Genomic DNA, 23998 nt, shown 5'->3' on the forward strand with positions numbered 1-23998 from the left:
TTTGTAACAAAGACTCATTTGCAAATGTGTTTTTTGTGGGGAATTCAGGAAGGACCTTGGCTGGGAATGGTGCTTCTCCTTGGTTTTATAACTCCTTAGCTTGTGGTGGATCTTATTTTCAAACAATGGAGATAAGTCCTGGTTTTAACACTTTGTGTTCCCTTCTTCCTTGTGTATCCCCTGGATGAACTTGGAGCAGGGCTCATTCCTTGCTGGTTCCAGGCAGAGCAGATCCTTAATTTGTCACCAAACACATGGAATTTCTCCATAAAAAGCAGCCAGAGGTTGAGGGATTACTCAGCCAGAGCCAAAGGCTTGGATTCTGCTTACTCTGGTTCCAAATTTAACCATTTTCTGTGGCGATTTATTCCTGGTTTTTTTCCCAAGGAGGGGAATCCTCAAGGAGGGGAGCCAAGGGATTTTGCAAAGGGACAGATGGAGGGGAGAAGACAACCAGGAGTGATTAAAAAGAGAGCAAAAGTAGAAAATTTACACAAACCCGATGATTATTAAAAAGAACAACTTTATTGTATATTCACTGAGGTTTTCCAATTGCTTGAGGTGTCCTGAAGGAGGCAGAGCCTGTGACAAATTCCAATCCTCATCCCCTTTTTTAAAAGCTGTTTAGAAGCTGCTCTAATTTATTAAAAACAGTTTTATTTATTTAATTTAACAAACCTACTCCACAAACACCTTCTTTATGTGAATTCAATGAACCCATGAACAGATGGGAAATCAGAACAGCCACGAGGTCTCATGGGGCAATCCTGGATGGTCTTTACCCTGGGAGGTGGGGGAAAGACCAAGGAAGTTCCTTCTCAACTCAGGAAATGGGAAGCATGAAGTACTAATTTTCCAGAGGGAGCGACACTGGGCTTTCATGAAATCTTGGTATGGTTTGAGTTGGAACGGAACTTAAAGACCATGGGCACGGACACCTTCCTTAAAGCCCCCTCCAACCCGGCCTCGGACACTTCCGCGGATGGGAAATGAGATTGCCCCCGACTTTTTCAAGGACAGGTTGTTTTTGTTTTTTTTTTTTTACCTCCTCGAGCCTCTACCCCAGCCTCAGAATGAGCCTCCCGGGTTTATCTCAGTTGAACAAAGAGCCGAAAGTCCAAATGCTGGATTTGGGATTGAAAGCTGAGAAACCTGGAGGTGTCCTAAATCCTCTTGCTGTCCCGATGCATCCATGGGGTTTATCTCACATTCCGAGCGTGATGTTGTCTGGTGACCGGGCAAGCTGGAAGGAGAGGATTCATTCACTCACGAATAAGACGAAAAATGACTAGCAACGTGAGACCGAGCGTCTCCAGCAACTCCCTGCCGGGACATCGGCGTCGGGATGCTCCTGGTTTCCGCCGGATGCGGGAAAAGCGCCATTCCCAGCGTTAGGCGACGGAGGCGAGTTCGTGGGCGGGGGTGGGCGCGGGAAGCTCTGGCGAGGAGCTCTGGGGCTTCCTGTTTCCTTCCTCCGCAGCTCGAGCAGAATTTGAAAGCAGCGGCTGCCGTGAGCTGGACCAATGATCGGGGCACAGCGCGCCCGGGCCGCCCGCGCCCGTTACGGATGCCGGGGCTGCGCTTCCCGGCTCCACGTGGGAACACCGGGAACCCCCAGCCCGGGGGCGGCCTGGCCCCGCCACCCACGGTAAGGCGCTGGTCCTTTCGGCTGCTGCCAGGAATTGCGGGGAAAAAAACCCCCATGGAACCGGCGGGAATGTTTGGGATTTCGCGCGGGCTGCTGCTCGGGGTGTGCGCTTTGCCATGTCCCAGAGGGATCTGCTGGAGGAGGGGAGCCCCGGAGGCGATGTGGAGCTGGGAGGAATTTAGGGATGCACCGGGAGCCGCAGGGAGGGAAGCAGCGCTGCTCAGGCACGGAGAAGGGGGAGGTGGGATGTAGAGGGTGGATGTGGAGATTCTCCCTGGTCCTGCACCTGGATAACTCCATTCCCCATCTCTGGAAGTGTCCCAGATCAGGTTGGACGGGGCTTGGAGCGGCCTGAGCGAGAGGAAGGTGGCCCTGCCCATGGCAAAGGATGGGACGGGGTGGGCTTTATAGAACATTCCCTCCCCGATCATTCCCTGATTCCGTGATAATGGCACAGCTGGGAGCAGAGGCCGGGCTCTGCTGGCGTCATGCCTACCCCCACAGTGCTTAGTGCTTTTTGGAGTATTTTGTGCCTTCCTCTCCCGCTCATTCTATGCTCTCCTTTGGGATTTGGGCTCGGCAAAGCAGCAGCGAGTTCTCCTCCTGTCTCTTCCGCTGTCCCACCATCTGCAATCCAATACATCCCAAACTATGGTTCTCTGGGGACCGCTTGTGTGTCCCATAGGCTGTCCCGGAGCTGAGCAGCCCCGGGCTCCCTCCTCTTCCTGCTCTGGCTCAGCTTTCGCCCTCGAGATCATCCTGCTGCAGCACATTCCCTCTCCAGGAGGGAATTCTCCTCATGATCCTTCTTTAGTCCTGGCTGGGCGGCCCCTGGGGCGTCCCGCAGTGGCTGCGGGCAGAGGGCGGCTTCTCCAGCTCATCCCATCCCATGGATCGCGGTGCCGGCTGCGCTTCCCGGTGCATCATTCCCGGGAAGGTCCCACAGCTGGGATGCGGTGCCTGTTCCAGCCCGGTCCCATCGCCGTCGTCCCCGCCGAGTTCCCTTTGAGTTTTTGGCTGGGGCTTGCAACTTTTCGGCAACAGTGACCTCTGTCGGCATCGCCACCGGCGTGGCTCCGCTGTCACCCGACTGTCATCCTACGCCTCCATCGCAGTTCCCACGTCTGGCACAAGCGGGGCGCGGTTATTTGGGACCAATCCCACCATTCCAGCTGCTGCCGAATCCCACGGCAGAGCCCCGGCGGCGTTTCGGGAAACAACGGTGCCGGGAGGCGGCTGCGAGGCGCTGCTCAGAACCGGGCACCGGTTACCGAAAGGTGTCCCCGGGACAACCCCAGAGCAGAGAACCCGAAAATCCCGGGTTTAATGGGCGGCCAAACCTCCGTGAGTCATGTCAGCAATGGCGCTGCCGCCAGTGACTAATCCCGGGAGCGCTGCCTGCCGGGACTCGGCTCCATCCCCGTTCTAACCAGTGTTTGGCACGGTTAATTAACAATAAAAAATCCAGGTGAGGTTATGGGAAAGAGGATCTGAGTGGGGGCTGCCAGGTTGATGTGGGTGTCGCCTCAGCTCCTCCATCCATGCCTGTGTCCACTCAGAGAGGCTTTCTCTGCTGGAAAACGCTTTCCAGCACCTTTGGAGTGCGGATCAGCAGCTGCAGGTGGAGGCGAATTTTGGGAGGGCTGTGGGGCCGTGGCGGCGGCCGAGGAGTGACTCAGAGGCACTTTGGGGCTCTGTGGTTTTGCTTTCATGGTTTTGCTGTGACTTAGCAACTGTTTGCTTGCTCTGCGGGAAGGCAGGTGCCAGCATGCCCGGCAAAGCAGCCGGATCCTGTGGGATTCCAGCCATCTCAAGGGATCTCGGCGCCTTTGGGGTGTTGCATTGCCCAGGTGGATGTGGCTGAACTCCACAGGTGGTGCAGGCAGTGGTGTGACATGATCCTTTGGGATCTGCATCCTGCAGCTGTTCCATCCCACTGGGAATATCCAGCAGGAGCAGTTCCCACCCCTTTCTTTTTAGAAGAAAAATGGGATTTTTGACGGTGATTCTGGCATTCCCTAAAGCTTGCAGCTGCTCTGCGGGTTTCTGCAGAGTTGGATTTGGAAGCTGGGCCAGCAACCTGGCTTTTTCCAGGGAGATGCTGATGTCCTCCAGTACATTCTTCTGTTTTGTTGCAGTATTGGGGGGGAAAAAAGGTGGAAAGGGAGCAGGCTGAGTGTTTTCCCTTTGCAGTGGAAAATACTCCCAATCCTCATGTTCCTCCTTCTCGTAGGATGCTCATGGTGTGATTTCTTCCAGAAGGGCATTTCCCACTGGCTTGTGCTCTGCTGGGAGGAGCTCCAGGGATGTCTGTGGGAAGCACTGGACAAAGGAGAGCATCCATGTCCTAGTTTTTGGGGTGAATAGCCAGGCATTTGGTGCCACTGTAGCCAGCATGGTGCTCCAATGCCTCCAGAATTCCACAGTTCCTAGGTTCATTTGGAGGTTTGTGATCCCTGGAGTCTCAGCCAAGGGAGCTGGATGGGAAATTGGTGAAAGGTGAAGATGAGGACACAAAGGGGATGGTTTGGGTGGTTTTCCTCCCTCAGCTGAGCCAGGGTGTCACTCATCCCATGTCAGCTCCCTCAGGCACTGCCAGGTTTTTCCTTGTGCTGGACTGATGGTGCTGGAAGGGTTAAAGCCACCAGCAGGTCTTGAAGACAGGGATTGGGGTTGGAATGCTCAGCTGGACCATGGCATGGCCATGGAACAGTCAGTACTAAACCCCTCTGCATCCAAGCTGCCTCTCTGGTGTCATAAATCCAAGTTTGATTAGCATGGATTTGGAAAAGGCTGATTAAAGGTTCCCAGGGCTCCCCCTTCCCTCCATGTCACCCGCCCAGGGCTCCCTGTCCCCACTGTGTCACTGCTCCCAGAACTGCTCGTGTCCCTGAGTCACCTCCAAACTCCAGATGGATCTGGGAGAATGGTCCTGCCCTAAGCCAGCCGTGGGTTGCATTGTTTTTCCGAAATACAGAAGCTCCAAAGCACACAGAACAGAAATGGAGTGGGAAAAACACAAAGTGGGGACACCAGCAGGGTGATGGTTGCCCCCGTGCTGCAGAAGAGAGGGAAGAGGTCCCTTAGATGGGAGGGAAAGCTCTTGGAGTGGGGTGAGCATCTCCAGAACTGTTCCCTGGGGCTTGAGGCTGGTTTCCATCCCTAATGTGCAGCCAGAGCCTTTCCCAAGGGATCTGCAGGGAGGTCACAGCTTCTTTTAGATGGGAATGGGGGGAAAACAAGGCTTTCCAGGCTGGAAGAGTATCCAGGTGCCTGAGAGCTTAGGGATGCATTCCCTGGATGAAAGAGCCTTCCACTCCCACTCTGGGATATCTCATCCCCTTCCCAGCCCCCTCGGCCAATGGTCCCTGTGGATTTGGCTCCAGGCCCTGGGAAACGAGACCTTTCCCAGCAAAAGCTCTTTCTGATGAGAAAAAACTCCCTGATCCTTTCCCAGTGGGGGAAGTGGGAGAGCCCCTGGGCCGTGGGAAAATCTCCTTCCTCACATTCTGGTGGGAGGGATGGAGCCATATAAACCCTTGGCACATCCCAGGCTGGGAGCTGCAGCAAGGAGAGGCCAGGTAGGATGTGGGATGCATTTGGTCTGGTCTGGGATCCATGGAGGGATCCTGTGGCAGGGAATCCATAGGTGGCTTTGGGAACTGGTGCATGGGGAATTTGCTCCAGGGGGATGCGCCTGTGCCTGGAACATGGGGGGCTCTGAGCAGAGGGAAAGTGAGATTGAAAGTAATGGAATTCCTACAGTTTTCCCTGGCTGATGGGTTTTTATCTGTCCCTTGCTCTGCCTGGACAATTCCTGCAGCCCAGGGAAGGATGCCAGAGCCAAGGTTTCTGCTGTCATCCCAACATCCCCCCCATCATTCTCGTTAATTCTCAATATCAAAATGTTCATGTCATTCCAGCAGAAGCTGCTGGATGGGGCTGGGCTTTCCCAGGGAAGCTGATCCTGACCCCTTGCCATTAAATGACTGTAGAAGAAGTGTGGGAAGCACAGGGCTGAATCCTTGTGGTGGAGCATCCTGCCTGGGATCCAAGGGACACAAAGCCATGGATCATTCCCACCCTGCAGCCCAAAACCCACCGGCATAAACGTGGGAGCAAAGGGGCAGAAATCTCACTCTTCTCCGCTTCCAGGATTCCCAGAGTTGCTTCCTCCATAGGTGATTCCCTGTCTCTGGAACGGAAGAAGCAGAAGAGATTTTTCAAGCAGCATAAACTAAAAAAAGCCTTTTTTCCCTATTTTTCCCCAGGGAATCAGCAGGAACATGGCTGTCCCTCTGGGATTAGGACTGGAAAGGGAGATCTTGTCCCTTTTCCAATTATTTCAGTCCCCACTTAATGGTGGGAAACAAGTGCAGTTTGGGATTTTTCCACCCATTCCCATGAAAACATACCCAGTCCTGGAAGTTCTCTCTCCCTATCTCAGACGCTCTGAAGGTTGTGGGGAAGGAGCCGTGAATCCGGTGAGTGCCCCCATGGGATGGATAAATGTCTCTGTGGGAAGGTTGGAATGGCTTTAGGATGAGTTGCTTGGGGTGCAAAGCGCCGAGCTGAGGGGACCACCTCAGGAATTCTGGGTGCCCAATCCGTGTCCCAGTGCCAGAGTGGCTGTGGGTGCCACCAGCACTTCCAGCAGCACCAGTTTGGGTCTGGAAACTGGGGTTTGGGGAGCTGAGCAGTTCCTGGAACTGCAGCCCCACGTCATGAGGGGTTGGGTAATTCTATGACAGAGGAGGAAGGGAAAACCCCACAGAGCATCGCTGGGAGGCTCTGGCCAAGAATGAGTCAGCAGTGACTGGGTGACTGCTGGGGTTGGTTTTACTGGTGGTACTGGGGTTGCTGAGGCTGCTGGGGCTGGAGAAACTGGTGGTGCTGGTGGTACTGGTATTACTGGTGGTACTGGTGCTGTTACTGGTGATGCTGGTGGTACTGGTGGCACTGGTGTTGCTGGTGGCGCTGGTGGTGCTGGTGGTGCTGGTGGTACTGGTGCTGTTACTGGTGATATTGGTGGTGCTGGTGTTGATACTGGTATTACTGGCACAGCATCTCCCAGCTGCGCCTCTCCCTCTCCCAGTGCCAGTTCCCAGGACCTTGGGGCAGCTGCTCTTCTCTCCTGCCGGGAATTCCCGGGAATCCTATACAGGGATTTTACGTTGTCCATCTCAGCATCCAGGTCCAACTCAGGTCCCTCTGGAGATCATTCCTGTGGTGTTGTGATTCTAAGGACACCCAGGCTGTGTTTTAGGGATTTGGGGCTTTCCAGATGTTTGGGATTTATTTTCTTTAGGAAATACTTGGGACCAAATCCTGGCATGAAGGTGCCCCTTCCCGTGCTCTCTGAGCTCCTCCACACTTTTCCATGGCATTAAAATCAGGGAGGGGAATTTAAGTCAGGAAAGGCAATTAAAATCCAGCAGGGCAATTAATTGAAATCTATCAGGGCAATTAATTACAATCCAGCAGCTCCCTTATTCCCCTGCTTTTTATATTTAAATTAATCCTATATTTGTATATTCATATAAAAATTAAGTTCATGTAAATCTATTTATATTTATATGTAAATGGAATTTTATATATTTATTCCATATATATATATATTCCATACAAAGACATTTTTCTATTTAAATAAAATTATTAAATGTGTTCACATATGTAAACTCTTTGTATATTTATTGAAGAATATAGTGGTTAATATGTCAACATATGATTATTAAATAGAGTTGAATAATAGAAATATATATTTATTTTATTTTATTTAATAACAGAGTGTGATGAAGTAGATAGAATTAATGCAATATCATAAATACAATGAAAATTATAATTCATATAATAGTAATGATGGCCTCAGTGGTATAAATTAAGCTAGGTGGGGAGTTAATTGGAAAAAAAAAGGGTGAAAAAAAGGATTGTTTTTACAATGGGAAAGAACTGGGAATAAATGTAAGGATTGGGAATAAATGCAAGGATTGGGAATAAATGCAAGCATACAAAGATTTAATGGCTACTGCTGAGAGAATCGTGGCAGGTGGGTTTGTTGGTATGGAATTTTCCAGATTAATTCCTTGAGGCAAATCTCAGTCTCCGGGAAGGGCCTATCTGATTTTCCAGCTGGGTTTCTTGATACCGAATTTTTCATCTTAATTCTCAGAGGCAAATTCCCAACCCCTGGGGATATCCTGCATGATTTTCCAGGGGGATACATTTTTAAGCCAACTGTTACCATTTTCCCAGGACAAAACTCATTCCCCCTCAGGTCAGAATGATCCCCCTCAAACACCCGCTGAAAAATCATGATGAAGCAAAATCAGATCCAGCCACAAATTCCCTTTTCCCCTATTTTTCCATCCATCTGCCCAAGGGATTCTCATGGAGCAGTGTTGGCAGGGGGGCAGCCCAGAAGTGCTGGAAATTTGACTGATAGAATATCCCGAGTCGAAACGGACACACAAGGATTTTCAAACTCCAAATCCTGGTGCTGAACTCCCCAAAATTCGGGCTTCTTCACCCGTGGTGAATGGAGTGGGAAACGCCTGAGGATTTGGGAGACTCTCGGTGTTCCCCTCTCCCCACGCGAGTCAAAGCAAACGGATTTGTCTCGGTTTTCCTTCCCTGCACCCCTCAAGGAAATACTCCCAATCTGTTTGACCCTGGCACAGGGAAGGGGATGAGCCAAACCCCAAATCTATTCCCTGTGCCCTCCTTTTGCCGCCTTTGGCTCAGGTTTGAGCCCGGTGACGTGGTGAGGGAGGAGGAGGGTGGGGGGAGCGTTTGACTCGAGCAGCAGCGAGACAAAAATAGCGAAGTGGAAATTCAGCCCAGCTCAAGATTTGAAATGAAATCGTTTGAAATTAAAGATTTCGTGCCTTGCTGAGGCTGTTCCAGCCCTGCTCCGTCCTCTGCCTGGGGTGTGGATGGCTTGGAAAGGGAGCACCGTCCCGGGAGGGTTTTGAGGGTGCTTTTGGTCATCGTTTCTCGGCACCAAATAGAGGAAGAATAAGTTTCAAACGAAGCGTGTTTTGTTTTGTCACAGGAAGTGGAGAGAGCTTTGGGAGAGCCCTGAGACATTGACATGAAATTCTGTGTTTTTGAGCGTTTCCCTGGCCAAACCGATGGCGTGAATGGTGCCTGGTGGAAATCCAGGGGTTTGGGATGGGAGGGAGCAGGGCAGCGAGACCCCCTTTTCCCAGTTACCCTGAGGGAGGAGGCTTGGGGCTGAAGGGCTTTGGAGGGGGAGCGCAGCCCTTCCTGAGGGAGCCGCCGGCTGCTGTTCCGTGCCCCAGGGAGCCCAAAATTGTGGTGTCCGAGGGCTGAGGGCCGGGCGGCCCTGGGGTGCCCCTGCTCTGGGAAACCGTTGGAGACGTTTTTCCGGCGCCTCCGGGCTCGGGCGCCGCCGGCAGCCGGCACCCTCAGGAAAAGGAGCCAGGTTTCACAATGGCTCAGACCTCCCCCGGCCGGGCAGCCCACTCCGAGCCGCCTCCTGCCCTGAAAAACCCCAAAATCGGTTGTCTCCGCGCCGAGGGGCCGAGCGCGGCTCTTCTTCCCTCGCCGGCACCCCGGGAGAGCATCGCGCTGCTCCAGCGTCACCGGGCTGCGGGGTGACAGCCCCCAGCCCTCCCCTGCAGACCAAAGCCCCCAAAACCCCCTCCGTTCATCCCCTCTGCTCCTCCGGAGCTGCTGCTGCTGCCGGCCAGAATCGCCTCCCGTGCTGAGCGTGGTGTGCACTTGGGGTGATGCTGCTTGTATTTCAACCAAATCGTCAAATTCCCGCTGCTCCCGTGGTATTAATTTGCTTTTTGGTTTCGCTATTAATGCTGAAGGGCTGCGAGGTCGGCGGTGTTGGCTTTCGGTGGTAATTCACAGCGCCACTGATTTAATCCACACTCCGCTGCCAAAACCAGGGCTCACCCCGGGGTATTTGGGATGGGGTTGTGCTCACAGGTGGGAAAACGCTGGGAAATGCTGTTTGGGATCAGGAAAAATCCAGTAGGTCACTCGGGCTGAGTTTGGCTTCTCCTGCGAGGGGGAGATGGAATTAATTCCTACCAAATGAGGGTGCTTCGGGGGGGGGGGGCAGGGGCTGGTTTGGTGTCACCCAGCACTGCCCTGGGGCTCATCCCTGCCTTGGGGACACAAATTTGGGCAAACGCTGATTTTGGGGTTAAATCTGCCCTTTTTCTCGTTGTGCTGTGGTTCTGCTGTGCCTGTCCTCACTGCTGTACCCTCGAGAAAGGTTGCAAGCAGTTTTGGGAACACGTTGTCTGCCTGAAAGATGACAGAATTGGCCACAAATTGCAGATGAGACTGATAACAAAAGCCAACAACAGAAAATAGGTAGAAAAACAACACGATGAAGGCTGAGGGACCACTGAAGGACTTTTTTGTGTGTGTTTTTTAACCAGTTCTCTCACGATGGAAGTGAAAACACATGAAAAGAGAAATGTCTTTTGTTCTCCTACTCGAGTTAAGGTGCTCCAGCACCAAACCAGGGTTGAACCCTGTGGCTGGAGCTGCTGCCCAGCCCAGGGACTCGTAAATCAGCATTTTGGCACCGATGAGGGTGGTTGGATGTGGTTTTGGGGGGTTTTGTGATATTTTTTTAACCTTAAAAAATGTGCCCTGGAGCACATGGGTAACTCAGATTATTTTCTCAACCCAGCCTGCTCTACCTGAACATCTCTGTTCAAATAAATCAGGCTCCAGCTCAGAAATTAGGATGAGGTTTTTGTTTTCGTTCTACTTATTTCATCTTTGTTTTTATAAATAAATACAAATCACTCAAACTGAAACTTGATGGCTTTGGTGATAATCAAAGAGCAGCTCTGGGGAAATTTTTCTTCATTACCATGTTCTTTCACAGCCCACACTTGGGGTTTCGGGAGGAAAAATTCTTAACCTTTGCAGCAGCAGCACCCGACGTTTTTTGAAGTCCCGGCACACTCAGACTCGGGGTTCACATCACAGAGCTGCCTTGGCATCACCTTTAGTTTAGGGCCATGTGGAGAGGAGAAATTCTCTTACCCCCCAGCCCTTTCTCCCCTCAGTTCACCCCTTTTCCCTCTTTCAAAAAAAAAAAAAAAACCAAAAAAAAACCCAAAAAAAACCCCCAAAAAACCCCCAACATTTAAAAACTCCAAGAAAATGTTGGACTACCCCCTTGAAAGGCTTGGGGTTTGTTGTTGTTTTTTTAGTTCTGTGGGGCAGCTCTGTTCTCTACCAGTTTTGTACAACATGTTTTAGTATTTCCAGCTCACTTCCTGTATGAGGTTACTTTGTTTATCATAAAACCCCTATTTTTAAACCCATTTCTGCCAATAAGTCATTCAAATGGTAATGGCAGACGCTCGTGACTTTCCCCTCTGCCCCCATCTGACAGGGGGACTCTGGTGGTCTGGGAGGGATGGATGTCGGAATGTTGGCTGGGGGGGGGGGGGCGGTCCTGTGGCTCTTCCCTCAAATCTCAGGGGGATTATTTGTGTGAAAATCACCAGCATTTCTGAAAATCCTGACTTTTTTCGCCTGGGGTCCCATGTGGTGTGAGGATGTGGAGAGACAGAGCTGCAGCGCTCACCATCCTTTCCATCCTTAGGGAATGGCCATGGTGCCATTACCAGCCAGGAGAACTGTGAGATTGTCAAAAAACTGTTGGCTCGGCCCACTCTGCCCATAATTGCAGCGAGATGAGGCGTGGGTTAATTAACAGCCTAAGAGGCTGGGAAGTGCCGGCTCCCTGTGTGTCCTCCCGGGAAAAGGGATGGAGGAGCCTGTCACAAACCCAGCAAGGAGAAATCCATCATATCTGGGAAGAAGAGGCCCTGTGTCCCCCACAAGGGCTGTCTGAGGCCCCCTGAGCTCCACAGAACCAGCTTTTGTTGGAACAGCAATGTCTCCATCAGGGGTAACCATGTTGTGTGCCTTTCCTTGGGTTGCAGGACTTAATTTTTCAAAATTCCACAGAGAAGAGGTTTGGGATGCTCAGGAAGGGCAGCAGGAAGGTCCCCTTGGTCCAGCCATCCCTGAGCTTGTCTTACACCCTATAAAAACCCTGCTAGAGCACATTTAATATCCCTTTATTGCTTTTAGGGAGCTCCCTGGTATCCAACACTTCCCATCTCCGTCTGTGCCAGGTGTGACCCTAGGAGAGGTTGAGCTTCCAAGGAGCTGCCAAAAGGCAGAAAAGCCACTGGAAAGAGTGAGCTTTGTTGCAATATGAAAATAAAATGCAAAGCTTGGAGGGTATTTTTAGCTGGTTTAGGCTGCACAGGTGTTTGAAAGGTCAGCGGCGAGTCATTGGGAAAAAAAAAATATAATCATTTCTCTGTGTGAGGAGAGCCTGGCGGCTCTGGATGACTGGAATCTCATCCTCAGCTTGGGTTGCTTGGCATTCCCAAGGCTGGCAGGAGTGTGGGAGGGCAGGAATGTCCCAGTTTTGCATGTCCCCAACAGTATGAGCACATGGCAGCCATGAGTGTCCAGTTATGATGGACACAGGAAGCTTTGTCTTTTTCCATTAATAAAATCTGGGAGTTTGCTCCTTTTCAAGGAATAAAGGCAATTTGTCATCCTTAAAACAGAATTTACAAGCTCCTAGAATGTAAGAGCGCAGAAAGGGCCTGGCTTGTTGGGAGGAGCCACTGATGTGGCTTTGGTGGGCCTGGGCCATGGCCAACATGGGCTGACGCCAACCTGAGTTTGGTGGACCCATGACTACTTTGGGCTTGGCCATGCCCAACGGGCCACGACCTCCTTTGTCTTGGCCATGAACACCTTGGCTTTGGCCAACCTGAACCGTGACCACCTTGAATTTGGCTGTGGCCATCATGGGCTGTGGCCAACCTGAGCCTGGCCATGGCCAAGCTGGGCTGGAAACACCTTCAAGATGGCCATGACCCCCTTGGAGTTGGCCATGGCCAACCTGGCCCTGGCATGTGCCAGGGGCAGATCCCGACAGAGGGGCAGTGCTTCCCTTCCCCTTTTGTCACCAAGGACACTGGGTCACTAGCTCCTCCCAACCTGAGTCACTGCAGAGTCATGTCCCAGGTGTGACAACTCACCTGGACACATCCATGAACTCCCAAATTCCAACAGGAACTCAGAGCCACTGGGAGAGTGGAGGCAGCAGCTGCCACAGGCTTGGCTGGGCAATTAAACCTTTTTTTTGTGAGTTAAAGAAGCCCCCAAAATAGTACCTGAAACCAATAAACTTCCCTTTCAGGAACTTCTGTAATTTGAAACACACTCAAGAACAAAAAGGTTGTTTATCAAGTAGGACTTGGGGGTTGTTTTTAAATCCTTTTCAGGTGGTGACTGCTGAGGAGTAAGTGGAGGAAGAGCTGGAGGGACAAATGGGATGGAGGGCCAAGGCAGAGGAAGGCAAGGATGGGAATTTTTAAGAGCAGATTTAAAACTACTGTGTGAAATACTAAAAGGGAAAAAACTGTGATGTTCCATAACAAAATCAAAATAATGTTAATAAATGCATTAAATAATAAAAATAAGACAAGACACAAAGCCTAAAATAAACCCCAAAACTTCTTCAATGCCAGTGAAAACCAGCTGGGGACAAGAAGTGCATGGAAAGTGCCCATCAGCTGGGCTTGAGCCCGCAACCACATAATGTGAGGAAAAGCAAAAAAATTCCAAGGAATCCCCAAGTAACTCCCAGATGGAGCAGCTTTCAGGGTTGGGAACACTCAAGACAGCACCTGACAAAGCAAATTCATTCAAGAGCTGCATTTTGGGTGGCCTGAAGCCTTTTGGAGCTCCAGGACACCAAAATGGAGAGGAGGGCACCAGGTTTGGAGGGAGAACGGGTGAAAAATGGGGAAAATTCGTGATAAAGCAACAAGTATCTTCTTCTCAGGAGAACCTCAATCCCCACGAAAGACCCAGCACTTGGAACAAAGAGTTGGAAGTTTTTATTCATATAAAACTCATATTAAGAACATAAAAGATTCTTAAAAACAAAACCAAAAAACAACTCCCAAAAAACAAGGCTCTTGCATTTATTTACAGCAGTATTGCACAAGTAAAGTGGCAATTACCCTGTCCAAAATTCATCAGTGCAAAACACAAGGAAGGCAGGGAAATTGCAGTCAAAAATGCTACATATGCTGGGTCCTGCGACACAATTTAGTGATTCACGTAATCCCATGGGATGGCTGCTCCAGGAAAACCTGGCTGAAGCAATCCCAGGGGGTGGAGGAGCCAAATTCCAAATTCCCACTGAATTCACTAATGCTGAAGTCTTTGATGTACCTAAATCACTCCTGGGAAGTGGGGACTTAGGCACTTGGAGAAAAAAAAGAAGATTAAAATCTTGTTATCCACACCATGATGGCTTTGGAAGGGGATCCAACACTTCTGGCAGGAACTTAAATAAGCAGGAAATAAATATACAACATTTCTACAAGTTACAGCATTAAACAGTAGAGTGCATTAATTACACAGGGAAAAAAAAGGATCTACAGTATTTACCAATTCAACTCTAAAAAAGTGTAGGAAAAAACCCAAGATTTTTTTAATATATATATATTTTTTTTTAGGCTTTTTAAAAGTGTTTCTAAGCTGTACAAAACTTACAGGAGAGAAAGGAGAGGGAGTACATTGCACACAGATATTTGGCTCAGATGATGAAAATAATATGGCGCTCTACTCTAATAAATATTTGGGTATTTACAGTTTGGTGGAAAAGAAGCAAGAACGGGATCAATCTGGTTTCCAAGGAAAACTCTTCATCCTTTTGGTGCAACACAGAGCACAGGCTAAGCTTAAACACGACCCAGAGCAGGCAGCCAACGTGGCTGAAAGGAGCATAAATCCCTATTTTATATAATTCTTCTGTTTTGAGGCTTTATGGGGGGCTTTTCCCTATTAAACCTCACAATGCCACAGGAATCCTAATTTTTGAGGGTTCCTTTTCCTATGATTTTTGTCTGGGAACTCCTCCTGTGGAGAAGGCCCTGGAGACTTTGCCAATACCTTGATTTTTTTTTTTTTCCCCTTAAAATGAAACTGGTTTTTGTCTCCATGGGAGGATGGGGTAAAGTGCTCTTTGGTGATTCTTTGGTGTACTCCAAGGGACACATTCCAGATGCCAAAGGTTGGGAGATCCCAAAACACCATTTCATCCACCAGCAACAATGGAACTCAGCCAGGAGAAAAAAAAATTCCCCTCCTCTGCTGCCAAGTTTTATCCATTTAATTTTAATTTTACCAGTGGAATTCTATGGGAAATCCCTGGTGGCAGCCTACAGTAGGGCTGGCTGGGGCAGCACAGCCACAGCGAGCCAAAGCCAGAGGCAAATCCCAAGGGATGTGGAGCAGGATCTGCCCTGGCCAAGCTCCCTCGTTACTTGAATCGCTCGCTCTCCACCAGTGCAAAGGTTCCCCCATAAAGGGCTCCAAAATGCCCTTCCCAAAACATTCCCTGCTCCTACAACCGCTGCTCACCTTGCACTTCCAAGGAAAAAAGGGGAATAAAATTGGCAATCGAGGTTAAAACTCCCTCTATGATCTGCCAGGAGCAGGAGGGGAGGGCCCGCTCTGACCCGCCAGGCACAGCCATGCAGAGAGGTCCCACTGGGGTCTGCCCATTATTAATTAACACTAATTATCATCCATGGCACGCAGCAGCTGTTCCCTGTGGGAAGAACTGCTCCAAGGTGGGCTTGGGATAGGGTTTTCCTTCTTTTCCTATGGTGCTGGTGAGACCAGAAACAACCCCGTAGCTTTTGGGGAGCACCTACACCAGCCTGAGGGAAGGGGGATATTTGTGCATAGATATGGGATGGCCGGAGCAGCCAATCCCCCAAAAACATCTGCTGGGAGACAACAGGAACAGCCACGGCTCCAGGGGCAAAGGGGGAAAGGCCCTGGGACATGGAGCAACTGGGAAGTTCTCTGGGAGGACACAGAGCAGTCAGATCCCCTTGGAATGTCCTGGATGGATCCATGTCGGGCTAGCATCCTTCCATCTGCATCCAGGTGCTCATCCCTGTCCAAGCACGGAGAGGATCCCAGGAAAACACAATCTTAGAAACCTCTTTTGACAGCCACGACTCACAGCAGGTCCTGCTGCCATCGCCTCCGGCTGTGGCATTCCGGGAGCTGCTCCCTGCCTCCAGAATGGTTTATTGCTGGAATACTCAGTCCCCCACATTTGATAGCAGACACTACAGAAGCATTTTCACACGTTTTATAGAAAGAATTTCTTTTAAAAAAGGCAACCTGGTGGCTTGGGGTTTGGTTGGCTGGTTGTGATGGTTTGGACCCTGGAGTTCAACAGCAAAGTCTTGAAATTCAGAGTGAATCAAAAAAATAGAGATATCAAAACCCCCAAAAAATTAGTCAGCAGGAAGTAGGCTGATTTGCATGATGCAAATGAAGTTGGATTTGGGGCAACATTAGGTATTTACAAGTGAAAGAAGTGCTGATTAAATCCCTCTGGCGTTTTTCCAGCCTTTTTGGGGGACAAACATCCCGCAGGCCAAGGGAGAGGGGAGGAATCCAAGCCTCTGCAAGACAAACTCCAGTGGCTCTGCCCATCAACTGGCTCAGGTTTCCCTCTTTCCTGCTGCGAGGCTCATCCCACAGGATTCCAGGAACGACGACAAAACATTATTCCACATTTTCGCTGAGACTCTTTTGGGAAAAAAAGGCAAAAAAATGAATAAAAAGAGTGGAGAGAAACACTGAGTAAACACCACTCTGCCATAAAACGCCGCGGTCGGAATGGGATGTCCACCCTCATCCTGCTACGTTGTCCTGGGGGAGAGGCAGGGTAGGAGCCCCACATCCATCCATGTGTCCATCCTTCCCGGGCTTTCCCAGCGAGGAATTCAGTCCTGGTGGCTCGGGATGCACCTGGCGCTCACTGGAACCTCCAGATGAGGCGGATGATGTAACGCAACAGGCGCAGGATGACGACCTGGGGGTTTCCCACCTGGTGATCCAAGAAACCCTGAAAGAGAGGGAGAAAAAACAAAACAAAACAAATACAAACCAAACACCAAAAAAAAAACCAAACAAACAAACAACAAACCGCAACAAACAAAGCTGTGACTTTAATTCCCAGCATAAAGCCCCTCCGTGCTATATAAACACCTGGAAAATATTCCAGAGGCACAAAGTGAAGTGTTAAACGCTTTGCAGCCAGCAGAGCCTGGAGCTTGTGACAGTGGTCAAGGGATGCCTCCTCTTCCAGGAACAGCCTGGGACCCATGAGCCTTGCTGGGACAAGGAGTGGCTGGATGACGAATTGCCTGATTTCCTGGTGTCTTGTCCAAGAAAACGGTCCCAGGAGCAGGGAGGCCACACCCCTGGGGGAATGTGACAGGGAAGGCGCCGGGACCCGTCCAACAGCCCCGACCTGCCCAGCAAGTGTGGCTCTGGCACAGCGGCAGTTCCCCATTTCTAACCTCGGGCTGAAAGGGCAAACCCAGAGCCAGGCGGGGCCGGTGGGCACGAGCCCTTCCACCTTCCCCTCCGGAGCCGAGATGGCTCAGGAGCAGCCAGAAAGCTTCCAGAAGGAAAAGGAACCTTTCCACAAAGTGGCTCAGCGATGATGATTAAACAACGGCTTCAATGCTCTGAAACCTCCCCAGTTTTGGTGCAGGGAATGAGAATTTGTCACATGCTGACTGCACCAGGTACTAAGTGTTTTTAGGGTCACGCATGATGTCCCCTGCTCGTGTCACCTGAGCAGGCAGAACTTGTCCTCTGCATTCCGCTTCTTGCCCCAGGTTGGAATTGCAGCCACAGTGCTGGGAATGGCCTCATGCAAACCTGGGGGATGCTCCCTGCACCTCACCCTGCTGCTGCCTGGGAAACACCCCCATTCCTATTAAATTCACCCCCTTATCCACCACAGGGTGGCCAGGAGCAGCATGATGTGCCCAGAGATTTCCAGCACCAAAGAAGCTGGGATAATGCTGGAAGGACATTCCTGCTCCTCACAAAGTTCTCCAAATTTAAGGCACTGCTCTGGGAGGCAGGGAGGAGATGGGATGAGGGTGGTCCAGCACTGAACAGGCTCCCCAGAGAATGGTCACAGTCTCAAGGCTGCCAGAGTTCAAGGAATATGTGGACAATGCTCTCAGGCACAGGGTGAGATTGTTGGGGCTGTGCAGGGCAAGGAGTTTGGACTTGGATGACCCTTGTGGATCTTCCAGCTCAGGATATTCCATGCCACTGTGCATTTCTTCCAGCTCCTCTGGATCTGCCTGCTGCTACCAGGTGCCTCTAGCTTTCTGAACAGCCTGATCCCTCCCTTTCATTAGAAAGGTGTCCTTTCATCCCAAAAAGCAGCCACTTTGCATCACAAGGGATCAGCTTGGATAGGGGAGGTTGGAAAATTCGGAAGGAATTTGGAGGAATTGGAATTTGGAGGAATTTTGGAGGAATTGGGATATCGGCTTAGGCTTATATCACCATTTTGTTGCAGGTCACGAATGCCAGGGCATTTGGGAGAAGTGAAGCACATGGGCATGATGTGGAAAAAGCTGGATCATAGCAGCTTGATTTCCCTTTTTGCAGGAAAGCTAGCCTTGGGAGCAGTGAGGAAGCACTGCAGGAGCTATTTGGAGTTGAAGAGGATGAATAAGGATCCAGCATTCCATCACCAACACTGGTCCTGGCCCCTCTTCCCACAGCCAAGCCCGAGTGGATGGAGCAGAATCCACAAGCAGGGACACGCAGCTGTTGGGAACACTTGGCAACTGAGACACTGGTGAGCTCCTCTTGCTTCACCCCCTGGGCTGGGCTGCCTTGGGCTTTTCTGTGGCATTACTGCATTGATTTGGGTTGCAACACCCCAAGGTGAGTGAGTTCATGGGCTTATAAAAACTCTTTCAAAACAGCCTTTGCAAGAGAAGTAAGTTCTGGGACTTAGAGAGAAACTCTCTTCTTTGCAGCAGCCAAGATTTGGGAGCTGAGCTGGGAATCTCACTGAATGCTTCCTTAAAACCAATGGTGCTGGGCAGTGCATCCCCCAAAACTCCCAAAGTTTCCCTGCCTCTTCCTTTTAAAAAGTTTCTTAATCACCATCAGGTCCAGGCCCAACCAACACCTCTGCCCCAAAACCCGTGTGCAAACCTCATGCCCTAAAGCTTCCAGTCCCTATTTTGAGGTTATTTTAAATTGATTTGAAGGTTATTTTTCATTGATTTGAGGCCGCTGCCGCCGCTGATTTGCCTGGTCCAGGCCACCCCCGACCCACGCAGCCTTTTCTCCGACTGAGTGAACGAAACGCTCACCACAGAGAGAGTTTCCAGAAATGATTCAGCCTTTCCCTTTGAGAGAAATGAAGAATGAAGAGGGGAAAGTTACCCTGCGTGGACAATAGGAGGCATTGAACTCATCCCCGATGCGCCGCAGCTCCTGTGCGATCCAGATTTCTGGCTGCACCTCTTCGGCTGGAGACTGGGATTGCCACCGGGAAGCTGCGTGGGATGGAATGGGAGAGTTGGAAACCCAGGAACAAGAACTAACTGTATAGAATTTGCTACATGAAACTCTGTAGTAACCCATCAACTCTTGCCATCTTATTCCTATTTTTTATAACTATTATATTTTAACTCTCTTAAATCCCAGGGGCACATGTGGGGATTCACTACATACAATGAACAGACTTTTATGGTTTGTTATTTCTGTATTATTATTACTACTATTAGGCTTTTATTTATTTATTGTAGGCTTTCTGTGGGAACATCTCCAAGCTTTGGTCCCTCTTAAACAGGGATAAAAGCCAAGATGCCATGCTCCAGTTGCCTTCTCTCACCAAACCTCCTCTTCCCCCTTTTTTCAGCAACTCCTTCTCTAACCTTAAAAACCCTCTGCCTGGATATCTTCATCCAATTCTCACATTTCTTCCCCAAATCATCCTCAAGTGCCCAACATGGAAAACCAATGGGTTTGTCATAGGGTGGAGAAAGCCACAGTTGGATTCATGTGAGAAGAAACCACATTTCTAGCAAATCCAAGAGATTGAAAGAGAAAAGAAAGAGTTAATGTGTTTATTATTCTGCAGGATATATAATTATTTAGGTCTCCATCTTAAAAAGTTATTAAACATGTGATAAATCCTCCAAATAGCCAGGAAAAAAAAGGAAGACAGGATCATGTACAGTACCAGCACCTCATTCCCTTTCCTTAAAGTTCAGTATCCGAGCAGGAATTGCAGCCCTAAGGAATATTTAAAAAAAAAAAAAAAAAAAAAAATCCACACAACCAAAAACAACAACAACAAAAAAATTACTGCACAAAACAAAGCAGTGTTTTGGCACGACAGTTCAGAGGAATCACAAGGGAACAGGAATAGCTTCCTAGCTTCCAATCTTCCAAATATTCAAAGGATTAGTAGGGCAGTTAAATAAAAAAAGAAAAAAAAAATTAAATAAAAGCCTGGCTCCAACCTGACTGGAAAATGCATTTCCAAGCCAAGGCAGCGCTGCTTGGCCGGAGGATGTGTTTTGTTTTCACGCTGTAGTAGCGCAGGAGCGGCGCCCGCCGCCTGCCCCGAGCGCTCCTCCTCTCGCCGGTGAATGAACCACGCGCGGCGCTCGCCGTCCTCCCTTCCCTCTCTCCCTCCGCCCCGGCTCCTCCAGGGAGCCAAACGGGATTCGGTCGGGGCGGAGCGACCTTCCCAAACCCCACCGCCGCCGTCAGCAGGGCCGGCCCAGCCGGGGAAACAAAAACACGCGGCGAGCCGGGGCAGGAAGAGGCGAGGAGCGCCGGGGACGTGAGGAAAACCACGCGAGGGAGCCGCGCTGCTCCTGCTCCATCCTTCTTCCCCTTCGCCATCCTTCATCCCGCCCCGGCATCGCGCCCACGGGGCTCCTCCGCCCGAGACTCTAGGCTGGGCTCGGTGGCTGAGAGCGAAATCGGGCTGAGGTTTTCAGAAAGGACTTTCTGCGGCGCTGCCGAGCGGCGGCGGCGAAAGGGGCCAGTCATAACTAGTCCCCAAACCAGTCACGGGCGCTTTCGGGGGCGGGGGGACACAGTCATAGCGCGAGCCAGCACGCGCCACCGAGGCTGACACGGCTACCCCGGGCACGGGGACAACCGGGGCCACCGGCACCGCCGGGATGCCACGTCTGCCTCCAGCCGGTGGGATGCTCCAGCGTGGAATTACTGCAGTTCCGGCTCGAAAGGGCAAAAAACCAACCCCAAACTGCAACTTCAGCTCCTGGGTTAGGTATCCAACCCCCTTGAGGGAAATCTTGGAGAGCTAGGAGAAAAATGGCAGCAATTCCAAAATAAGAGCATCAGGCCATCACCAGCAGATTCCCAGCTCAAGGTTTTCCCCTTGAACTGAGCTATTTACACATGGAGAATCTCCTTTGAGAGCAACAGGAGGTTTATGCTGCTCCTCTCATGGGAATACACACCGAGATCAAAACAGCACTGGGAAAACCCATTTCCAGAGCACCTGCTCCAGCCACATTCCCAAAATCCACATGCGAACACGTGCCTTCAGACTGAAAATCTGATGGAAGGAAAGAAACCTCTTCCCATGGAAATGCCACACACAGAGTAACCCAATCCCTCCACAAAAGGTGAGTTTGTCTCTGGTGCCTTACACTCCCAGCTGAGAATTCCCCATCCCTGCCAACCTCTTCCCTCAAAAGCGGGATCAAGCCTCTTCCTCTAGCACAACCAAATCAAATCGGCTCCTCTCCTTCCCATCCCCTAAAGCATCTTCCTGGATATGCCAGGCTGGCACTGTAACCCTTGTTCCCTTCATCCCAGAGCATCCACTCGCTGCTTTTGTCTCATTTCCCCCCCAAAAAAATGGCTTTGGAGGCAGCTGGATGCGTCCCCTGAACTGTCAGAAAGGTGGCACAACCCAAAGCATCACTTCCCAAAACCACACCAACAGCTCTTCCTTACACAACCCAAGGCATTCCCAAGGGGTGCCTCCACCTTTATTTGCTCTCATCTAAACCTTTGGGAAAAGTTTTGCAAGATTCAGAGAGGGACTTTTGAGGCAGAGCATGAGTTTGCTATGCTGGATCAGCCTTGGAGCAGTTCCGCACTGCCCATGGGAGAGGCCAGGAGCATCCGTCGCTCCTGCTTGCAGGAAATGCCTGTTTATTTTAGCAATAATAATAATAATAATAATAATTATTATTATTATTGTTATTATTGCTTATGCTTCCGAGCGAAGCTCTCCACCTTGCAGCCTCTGCTCACAAAAGATAAAATCAGTGAGTAAAAGCACAACAAAAATATTCCCTTTGCTTCCTTCCCGAGGGACTGACCCACTTCCATGTGGAAAACTTCACGGCACGCATCCAGTTGGACACTGCCAAGGCACAGGGATTGAGGAGGAGGCGTGCAGGGCAAAGCCATGGATATTTCCCAAGGAGAGCTGCATGGGAAGTCACAGCCTGGAAGCTGCAGGCCTGGATGGGGATAAAACGGCTCTGTAGCTCCATGTTCCCAGCTTAATCTACTCAGGAGTATCCAGGATTACTGGATACATCCTGGTTAAACAGCACTGAGGATTTTCCATTTGCTTATAGTTGTTTAGGATGATTCCCCTAGCAACACTCACAGACCAAAGGCTCCAATAAAACAGCTGATGAGAACGTAGGAATTTGGAAAAAAAAAAAAAAAATCAGGGAAAACTTCAATTTCTTCCCGGATAAAAGAAACTGAAGCTTTGGCTCTTACGGCAAGGAATTCCGGGAGCATCCCCACTTAGTCGTGCCAGAGTGAGGTTGTGAAACTTGAATTAAGCTGTAATTACTGTAATAATGTCACAAAATCTTTCCTAAGGGCACATTACAGCCAGGCCTCCGCAGCCAGAACCACAGCCCTGAGCCAGGAGGGAATAAAAACACCATCAACCAAAAAAGACTGTGTTTAGATCCCAGAAAGTTTGAAGTTGACATTTGTTATCCCCATGCCTCACTCCCACCATGCCCTAGTGGAAGCTAAAAGGTGGAAGTTCAAAGGTTTCCTCCAATTAGAGGCAATTAATTCATCAGGAGAGGGGAATGCTGGACACACAGGCAAGCTCCCGCGGGCAGGTTTTCCCTGCTGGAGAGGCTTCACCTGGCAAAGCCACTCGTAAACACGCCCCCGTCCTCCTCCGGGCCGCTTCCCAGTGGGATTTCGGGATGCATGACCCCAGCACCTCCGCCACTGGGCGATGAGAGAGCCGGCAGCGACGCACGAGCCAGGAGCCACTTGCTTGGCAAAACAGCCTTGGACGAGCGAGCCCTGAGTAGGAAGCTGGACTCAACAACTCTGTCCCCTCCTCCCCTGGCAGCGACTGACCGAGTCCAGAAAAGAATAAACATCATAGTAATAAAAACCCCGGCGCTGGACGCGCGGGAGTTCCCCGGCGCTGTGTTTGCTCGGCGGGCCCCGGGCAGCTTCCACAAATCCCAGAGCGCTGGGAGAGCCTCGCGGCACGGCCGGCTCGGCTGCTCCCAAAATCCACAGGGTGGGATGCAGGAGGTGCTGCTGCAAGTACCTCGCGCGGCTACCTGCGTTTTCCATCATTCCAAGGGAAGCCGAGGGGAAGAGCAGGACAGCCCTCATGCACCAACAACCCCCAGCACCGTGTGCTCACAGCCCTACACACCCGTACACAAACCCCCGGCACTCCACACACCCCCACGAGAATCCGCGTTTTCCACGGTTCTGATGAAAGCCAAGCCAGGTGAGGAGGGGAAGGTGAGGAAAGCCAACCCAGGTGAAGGGTGGGAAAACCATTCCTGCACTTTCAGCCTACCCTTGCACTGTGTATTCACCCTCTACGTATCTCCCCCGGCACTTCACTTTCACACACCCCCACGAGAACTCGTGTTTTCCACTCGTGGTTCTGGGGAAAGCCACGCCACAGGAGGGGCAGCGAGGGCAGCCACGCCAGGTGAGGAAGGGGAGGCGAGGAAGCCGAGCCCGGCGGGGAGGGGAGGCGAGGCGAGGAGGAGGAGGATGGGGAGCCGCGCCCCAGAGCTTACCCATGGCGCTGAGGCAGTGGCTGAGAGCCTGGCAGGGCGGGCTGGGGGTCTGCGTGGCCTTGTCGCAGCCCAGGGGCGCGGGGCTGCGCTCGGCGTCGAACGAGAAGTACCCGCTGGAGGAGCGCGGCAGCAGCGGCGACCTCCGCACGAAGATGAAAAGCGGCGAGCGGGTGGCGAAGGGGCCGGGGCTGGCGGGCGGGCCCCGCGTCGCGGCGACCGGGGACACCGGGCCGGCCCCGGGCAGGGCGGCGGGAGCGCCGGGGCGCAGCTGCGCGCCCGGGCCCGGCCCCTCCGCCGCCGGCAGCCGCCCGCCCTCGCCGTCGCGTCGCGCCTTCACCTCGGGGGGCTGCTTAGCCAT

At 51.2% G+C, this 23998-nt stretch overlaps 1 protein-coding gene and 1 long non-coding RNA gene across 2 annotated transcripts; one reads left to right on the plus strand and one right to left on the minus strand.

Moving 5' to 3' along the window:
• The first annotated feature begins 5162 nt into the window (after positions 1-5162).
• LOC310907589 lies at positions 5163-18945 on the plus strand. The gene is made up of 3 exons (XR_014589658.1): positions 5163-5229; positions 5920-6132; positions 18203-18945. It is a non-coding gene; the product is annotated as an uncharacterized lncRNA (long non-coding RNA).
• On the minus strand, positions 13656-23998 carry BCL2L11 (BCL2 like 11; the record flags this gene model as incomplete). The annotated part of the gene is made up of 3 exons (XM_083857875.1): positions 13656-16628; positions 18995-19107; positions 23641-23998. 3 exons carry the CDS (start codon positions 23996-23998, stop codon positions 16539-16541), a joined length of 561 nt encoding a protein of 186 aa, XP_083714001.1. The 3' UTR covers positions 13656-16538.

The sequence above is a fragment of the Zosterops lateralis genome (genome assembly GCF_965231275.1).
Source record: "Zosterops lateralis genome assembly, chromosome: 3".
NCBI classification, from domain to species: domain Eukaryota; kingdom Metazoa; phylum Chordata; class Aves; order Passeriformes; family Zosteropidae; genus Zosterops; species Zosterops lateralis.